This window comes from Montipora foliosa, chromosome 12 (assembly GCF_036669935.1).
Source record: "Montipora foliosa isolate CH-2021 chromosome 12, ASM3666993v2, whole genome shotgun sequence".
NCBI classification, from domain to species: domain Eukaryota; kingdom Metazoa; phylum Cnidaria; class Anthozoa; order Scleractinia; family Acroporidae; genus Montipora; species Montipora foliosa.
The window spans coordinates 17269650-17278256 of record NC_090880.1 but is presented as its reverse complement, the minus strand read 5'-3'; the positions used below and the strand labels follow the sequence as shown (position 1 = coordinate 17278256).

Sequence of the window (8607 nt, the reverse complement as noted above, 5' to 3'; positions counted from 1 at the left end):
CAAAGGAATCAGATCTCTGGAAATCATGCGCAGAGGGCATCGTAGCAAGTATCTCACATAGTAGGAGACGTAGTGAAGAGAAACTTGCCTTAGTTCACGGTGATGTATGTGGCAAAATGGGCACCAAATCACTCGGTGTTGGTGAATACTTCCTAACTTTTATCGATGACAAGCCACTTTACTTGTGGATTTATATCCTCACGAGCAAGGATGATGTTTTCCAGAAATTCCTGGTGTGGAAAGCTTTGACAGATTATTCTTCTGGTCACACACTGAAAGTCTTGCGTACTGATGACGGAGGAGAATACACATCAGCAGAGTTTGATAGCTACCTAAAGAGCCTGAGGGCATCCGTCATGAACAGGCGATTCTGAAAACTCCTGAATGGAACCTAAAAATTGGGTCTGCTCTACAGCAAAGGAGAGATGAAAGACTGCGTGGCCATGGGTTACTCCGACGCAGACTGGGCTGGTGATCTGGTTGATCGCCAGTCTAGCTCTGGTTACGTTTTTCAGACTGAAGAGGAGCAGCATTCAGTTGGAGAAGTAAGAATTCAAACAGTCAAGTGTCGCTTTGTCAACCACTGAAGCTGAATTCATGTCATTAAGCGCAGCGCAAGAAGCAGTTTGGATGAGACAACTTCTATCACACCTAGGAATTAAGCAGACTGCAGCAACCTTGCTATTTCGGCTTCGTCTCATGGGCTATTGACCCGTACTTTGCGGGCTACGGGTCTAATTGTTAAATAGTCACAGAAAATATTTATTCCCACGTGAATATACTTTTTAAAGGAGACAACAAGGCATTGATACCTTAGCTTGGCTGAAATCAAAAATCAACCTTGGGCTGACTAGGGAATGATTGTTGACTGCGCAGAATCAGTAGTTCACTGTAATTCGATTTTGATAACGCAGTTCCGTTAAACTGTTGACTCTTCTTGAGAGAACTGTCAATCAGGAAACCAGTTTTAATTTTCTGTTTAACACAAGAAAGTAAGGACTTCTCTTTTAAAGTGATAGTATACAGAGTATGTGCATTTTTTTCTTTAAAGTTTTAAACTGATGTTTTATTCACAGAAAAAGTCAATTTCCGGAAGAAATCCGGTACTTTCCGGTAAGAAATTTCCCTTTTTTGTCAGCTACCCAGGAATGTGATGATGTTACGAGGCCTTACTATCCAATTTATGCTCTGTCACCTGTCAAGTGGTCGCTTACAGGAGGTTAACAACGAAAGAAAATGTCAAACTATTAGCTTTAAAAGTAGTCGCGGTCGCTTACGAGAGGTGGTCGCTTACAAAAGCTTCCAAATAGAGTGATTTTACTTGGAAACTTTTGATATTTTGTAAAAGTGGTCGCTGAGGGGAGGTGGTCGCAATCGGAGGCTCGACTGTATATCACCCCTCCAACATGGCCGCCGTGACGTGTCTAAACACAGTTATGTAAACTAGTGCGTGGCAACGGGCGGGTCTCAGCGCGGCGCGATGCTCCGTCGATTCAGAACCTAGCTGGATAAACAGTGTTGTCATATACCTTGACTTGGTTGATTCTTGATCACGTGCCCCTGATCAAATTCAAATTTATCCCGATCGGGATGTTGCTCCGGATGTTTTGCTGCAATTGTTGAAGGAAAAGTCTAAATGTATAACAAAGCACTTCATGTCTGGTCCCTCGGGAAACTAGTTAGTTTTGTTTTCCCTCGAGTCCTGATTTTTTCCTCGACTTTGTCTCGGGAAACATCAGGACTCTCGGGAAAACAAAACTAACAGTTTCCGTTGGGACCATACATAAGGTGTATATAGGAGTTCGTGTAGTCCAATGGGTAGAGACAAAGATTGCAGTTACGGAGATTTGTAGCTTCAAATTCTTCCTAGGACTCTGAAGTTGTCCTTTCGCTCGTTGCTGCCAAGCAGCTAGTTAAATATCCTTTCCGCGGGGGCATTCTGCAGTTACATGTATTTAAACATAGCCTGTGTTCTTTCGATCCCTAGACGTGCTTCAATATAACTGAGAATTAGCTGCAGTCGATGACGACTTTGAAGTTGCGTCTTCTCGAATTTGTCACCTGCAAAACTAGAATTTGCCGACCTTAGATTCAGCAGGTTGATGCAATTTTAACATTTTTTAAATTTAACGGTAGGGGCCAACAATTTTCCATCTGTGTGTCGACTTTCATGTAAACAGTGTTATTTCCAAACTAAATTTAACAAAGAAAAAACAGTGTTAAAAGAAGGAAGAAAAAAGCTGCCGTAACCGGAAAGGAATCGGCTTTTCAAACTTCTTTTTCTTGTTAATTTCCAATCCGAAAGCCATAGTCACGGTAGACACTGGGGACTGGGTTCTAAGTATAATTATCGAATTATGGTATTCTGACGTCATAGCGACAATGTCGTCATTTTCAGTTGCCTCAAACATTGGCGACAGTTTGAAATAACGTTTTTGTATGAACTTTAAAGCCGACGACTCAGTGTGATAACAAAGCCTGGTAACTGAGTAAGTAAGCAAAGTTGTTCAAGTGTTAAACTGTTTCTTCATGATAAATTATATGGTTAGAATAGTCCAATGTATTCGAGAATCTTTCTTCGCATTGCTTCCGTTTGTTTTAAGGATTTTTTTTAAAACATCGCTTTCTCTTGCATGAAGAAACTCAGGAGAAAAAAAAACTTTTTACACTTATCAGAAACTTTACTTATCAGACGAAGAAAAACATAAATCATGATTTTATAAGGAGGACGATGATGAATTGATGTTCATTTTTTCTCAATAGCAAAGATTGGTCTTTCACTTTTCGTTGCTTTAAGAATTAATTTGAAAGACATCTGAATTTTTCTCTTCTTTTCGGTAAACTTTGCCAAAGGATTCTTCGCATTTAGCTTCGCAAAAAAGCAAACAACTTTATCATAATTTCTCAATTTGGTGCTCCGGTATTAGCCACTGTTCTTAAAAAGTTATCTCAGATAATTAGCTCCCCCGAAAAATCTTTCGGTTTCCTTCACTTGAAAGTGCAAATATACCGCTGGGTATCTCAGAAGAGTTCTCTGAGTCAGTAGTCTGTTACTCTTACGTTATAAGTGGAACTGCTTTGAGGACGCCATACTGGATAGACAAGTAAACAACAGCTTGCGTCTTTTGAAAGTCCCATTGAATTTCGCGAACAATATGAAACAGGCGCTCTGTATATTCAAAACGGAAACACCTTACGGTCAAAAAAACCCCCGTCTTCAATTATTTCTCGTTTACCTTTTCCTCCTTTTATGGAATACAAAAAATGGGGAGGGTGGTATCGGCATTTCACGAAACGCTTGCAGATCTGTAATGCGCGTGGACCGTCGTAAGAACTATAGGAAACAATATTAACTTATGATACCAGATGTGACCAAAGATTTAACAGAACCCAAAACGTCGTAAGATTAACCAAAGTCATGCTTACAATCCTTGGAACCCAGTCATGATCATTTCCGGCCATTTTGGATGAAAACTACAGAACCACTTGCATTGTGACGTGAACCGTATTATGCCTCGCTTGGTCGATCGAAGGTAATGATGTATGTCTTCCTTAGATGACTATTAGCCAAACACGATTAGTTGACTGATAAAAGAGAACGGAGGGGATCGTAATGTGATCGTATAATGTGTTTTTAAACATTACGAACCCTTCTTGAAATCAAAGGGAATTCAGTATTTGGAAATATAGGGAAGCTAACGAAAACACAGCTGTTTAATAGAAGATAAAAAAAAAACACTGAAATCTTTTATTTTTTTTTTGCCCATATCAGGCAGAAGTAAGCTCTGGTAAAGAAAATCGTAGTTTTAGGTCAAGAGCAAGGATGTTTGTCTTAATCAGCTGAAAGTCTTAGCCAAAGCCAATTAGTTGAAAAAAGAGAACAAACTTCAAGTTGATGTCATGGAAAGGTCGTAGTGTTGCTCTTGAAATCAAAGGGAGTTCACTATATATCTACAAGGAAGCTAATTAGGACATTATGGCTGGAAGATAATAAAAGAACATGGAATTTTTTTAAACCTATATACATCTAGCAGAAGTAAGAATTTGTAAAATACATTGTAATTTTAGTGGCAAGTTTGCAAGTGGAAACTGGATAAACCGTATGAATTTTATGCGGAGTTATCATCAATCATCAGAGAAATTTCTTTTCTTTTTTTTTTTTTTGTTAGATTGTGTCAAGGTTAAGTTAAATTGTTAAGTCAACCGATTAGTTGAAGAAAAAAGAATGAACTTTGATGGCAAGAGAGGGTCATAGTGTTTTTAAACATTATGACCCCCTCTTGAAATCAAAGGGAGTTCAAAAGGTCGAGACAGCAAAAAGCAAATCGTTATCTTTAAGAAAGTTACGACATTTTTTAATTTCGAAGACATGTTTCGATGTTACAAACATCATCATCAGTTACAAAATATTTGAAAAACCGTTAGGACAATATAACAACTAGGTGAAACATGCACAATTAAATATGATTAAGTGACAAGAAATACATATTTGAGTGAGTTACAGAGTGCGTGTTAGAAAGAATGTAGAGCCTAAAGCGTAAGTGTCAGGTTGACGCGATGAACTTGTTGGTTTAAATTAGGCTTTTCCCAATTTATATGCATAGCCTCCTTGAGTTTAAGTTGAAATTGAGTAGGGACGGAATCAAGGATTTCGAAACAATCCGCAGAGCAAGATTGACGACAACGTTCTGAGCTTAGTAAACGTTTGAAGATGTGAGAGGACTTGTCTGAAGAGAGATGTTCACGGACGCGTGTGGAAAAATGACGACCAGTTTCGCCGATATAGCAAGCATTACAGCAAGCACAAGTCAATTTATAAATCACACGTGAACGAAGTTCTCTGGGGACAGAATCCTTCACTGAAAAAAGATTTCTTAATTTAAACCTAGTAAACACTAATCATTTTGATGTCAAGATCATGACAGTAACGATTTACAAGGCGACGTATTTTGCTTTGAGCTATAGTAGAAAAACGGCCTAAACAAGGTAACTTATAAAAGTATTGTTTATCATGGGAAGTGGTATTTTGAATGGAGCAAGTTCGGTCGATGGCTGTGTTCAAGTATCGATAGACGCATTTATCGATGAGATGAACAGGGAAAAGATTTTTGCGTAAAATGAAAACTAAGTTAACAATGTCCTTGTGGAAACCCAACCAAGTATTGTTGATTTTAAAAACCCTGTCAATTAATGTCCTGATAAGACCGATTTTGTATGACAGAGGTGCGAAACTGAGGTAATTGATGAGCAGACCCGTAAAGGTCTTCTTACGGAAGGTACTAGTGACAACGGAACCACGGTGGGTATTGTCGATTAAGGCATCCAAAAAGGGCAAAACATGATCAACTTCTTTCTCCATCGTGAAGCGTATGTTGGGATGTTGACTATTGATATAGTCGAAAAATGCAATGGCGTCCTGTTCTGAGTGGAATAAACAAAACGTATCATCCACATAACGGCGATAAAATAGAACCTCAGGACCTTGATATTGCTCTAACCAGATCTTTTCATGGTGACCCATTTAGAGATTGGCGAGGACAGGAGCTAGGGGTGAACCCATGGCAACCCCATCAATCTGGTCATAAAGGGAACCTTTGAATAAAAAGTGGGTTTCAGCAGTAGCAAATGAAAAAAGGCGTTTGAGATCAGAGGGGGTAAGCTTGAGGTCAGGGTTTCCCTCGGAGATGTACTTGATCGCTAAATCAATACATTCGTCAAGAGGGATGTTAGTGAACAAGCTTTCAACATCAAATTTCACTGCGTGAAGACGAAAATATTCTTCAGTATTCTAGACTCGAATATGTGATTGTGGCGCAATATAGTCCTAGAGTATTCAAGGCACACACGATACGTGACGTACACCTGAAATATTCGAATCGAATAATTATGGTGGAATACGCTCCGTGGATAATCATTCTTGGATTTTCGTTAAAGTATACCACACATCTGTCGTGCCCCTAGAGTATGATGGCGAACCCTTCGTTAAACGAGTTTTGTGAAAGAAGGTAACAGTTGAGGTGCATACCATTCTCCTGGAAGCAAAATTTACGCTATGAATTCAAAACATGTGCAATCTGCGCGTGTATACGTTTATCCTTGAATACGTGATCTTGACGGCAAAGGTGTAGAATTCTAGAGTATGCATGGCTTGCACAACCGTGACGTATACCTGGAAAATATTTATCCAATATCTAGGGCATCCAGCGTGCAAATTAAGCCAAAAGCCTTGTAATGCTAGAAGAATTTGATCTGTTCGGATATCTTAGCTAAAAATTGAAGTGTATGGGCATATTGCAGGAGCATGACTGTGTAGACGTTCGTTAACCGGAACAATATTACTTTTTGCGTTCCAACGAAGGACACATTTTTAATCGTGTTGTTTTACGAATGTTCCCTAGCCCGTATATGTTTCGCGGGTATCAGTCGTGATGCCATGTGATTTCATCCATTCAAATTTCACCTTGGACAGGCACAACACCCTTGATCTGATGTGGTTGTGAATCTGTCATGGCTCGACATCGGGTTCGTATCGCAATGCCCGCACGCCCAAATCAAAGCGGTAAAAGATCCCCATATTTTTACGTGCTTTGCAGTTGTGGGTGTTGGTTGCTCGGTAATTTTCCTTGCTGTTTTTTCCAAAGGTAACATAAGTTTTGTTGATTTCTTCAAAGTATCACTTGCAAATATGACTAAAGCTACTTATCAGAACATCAGAAAGATGTGAAGTGGTTTGTTTTGTAGGAAACAGACACTGCCAATTCGCCGCCGCAATTTCGGGCTATTTTGTAGTTTTGACCCGAAATTGCCTCACACCCACGTTAGATTGCATTGTAATGCAAATGAGCAAAACTAGCCGAGAAAAGGGCTATTAAAAGTCATCTTAAAAACGATTTTGATGATTGTCTTTAAAGTAGTCTCGTTTGGATGCAATTTGTCGCTTATTCTCGAGAACGAACAGCGCTAAAACTGTAAACAGTTTGGCGCAGTTTTCAAAATGCACGCCCAATGGTGATCCATGTGTCTGTCCTCTTATTGACAATGAAAATTGACCAATGAGCATGCAAGAATCTCTGCAGTTATTGTAAAAATCATTGACTCCTGTTTGGCTCAAATGAACCAGTTGAATAAAACGACCCATTGGAATCACTTGCGATTTAGTACCTCAATGGATAAGTTGCTCCAATCAAAAAATTGCAAGAGGGAGGGGATGATGGGAATAAAGGAGCTTCATCCTACTATTTTGTATTTTATGAAAGACTGGGGACAAGTCAAGGCGAGCCGGTTGCTCTAAAATGACTTACTTGGCTCAAATTACCATGATAAATTGAGTCCCCTGAACTAAACCATTACTCTTTTGCAAGTCCCACTTGGCTCAAAGTAAATCATTTCATTTAATCCATGCATTTAGAAACTGACTATTGGGAGCACTACATGTACATGTAGGTTAAATTAGGACCTAATGAACTAACTAGGATTGTTTCAATTTTACCTTTCTCTGCTTCGAGAAATTTCTCAATCCTCTTACCTAACTTAATGGGCCACTTCGGAAGATACCAATAATACTCTTTGTTTGTCCCCCCACATTTTGCATAAGCATTGTCTCCAGTTTCTCTTAGGACTTACAATGGTCCCAAGAGAAAACAAAAACAATGCTTATGCAGAATTTGTGAGGACAAATATTGAAGGGCCGCAGCCAGGATGGAACATAGTTAAAATTTAAAAAACGATCTCTGCCTAAAATGATTAAAAAACTACGAGCTTTCGACTGCCCGAACTGCAGTCTTCGACGGGTAAAATGAATGATAAGAAATCGATGAGAAAATTTAAATAAAAACGTACATTGCAAAATGATGAGAATGTAGAAAATTTATGAATATTTGTTAAAAAGAATGTTGTATTGTCCAGGTAAAGGGCACGAATTGTTATCTGCGTTGGGTGTCACTGTGGTATGCCACGCTTCTAATGTTTTGGAGTTACTGAGCCTTTGACACGCATCCTCAAAAAACACGAAGTCAGGGTTGTAAACAAACCATTTACCACTCTACAACAACAGTTCCCAGTACCGAAATTCCGACCTTCGATGGAATCGCAGACCAACCTCGTATATAATTTTCCCCGTACAAATTGTTCGTGGTGTTATATTGGGGAAACCGGCAGAGCTTTCAATACGCGAAAAAAAGAACATTTAAGGAACACCAAAACTGCGGCCAAAGGTTCTAGAATTGCCAATCACGCTTGGTCCAATAACCACGCCATTGATTTCGAGAATGCGTCATTTATTGACAAAGGCACTTTTAGAACGAGAAAAATATTAGAAGCGTGGCATACCACAGTGACACCCAACGCAGATAACAATTCGTGCCCTTTACCTGGACAATACAACATTCTTTTTAACAAATATTCATAAATTTTCTACATTCTCATCATTTTGCAATGCACGTTTTTATTTAAATTTTCTCATCGATTTCTTATCATTCATTTTACCCGTCGAAGACTGCAGTTCGGGCAGTCGAAAGCTCGTAGTTTTTTAATCATTTTAGCCAGAGATCGTTTTTTAAATTTTAAAGAGTATTATGGTATTTTCCGAAGTGGCCTTTATTCTGAATC

General features: G+C 39.1%; 1 protein-coding gene across 1 annotated transcript in view; it reads left to right on the top strand.

The window, feature by feature from the left end:
• The first annotated feature begins 425 nt into the window (after positions 1-425).
• LOC137980910 (uncharacterized protein C14orf93-like) overlaps positions 426-8607 on the top strand; it is a 13083-nt gene continuing 4901 nt past the window's right edge. Inside the window, exons 1-2 of the mRNA XM_068828306.1 lie at positions 426-545; positions 1077-1113. Coding sequence (XP_068684407.1) covers positions 426-545; positions 1077-1113 — 157 coding nt within the window. The remainder of the gene's footprint in view (positions 546-1076; positions 1114-8607) is intronic.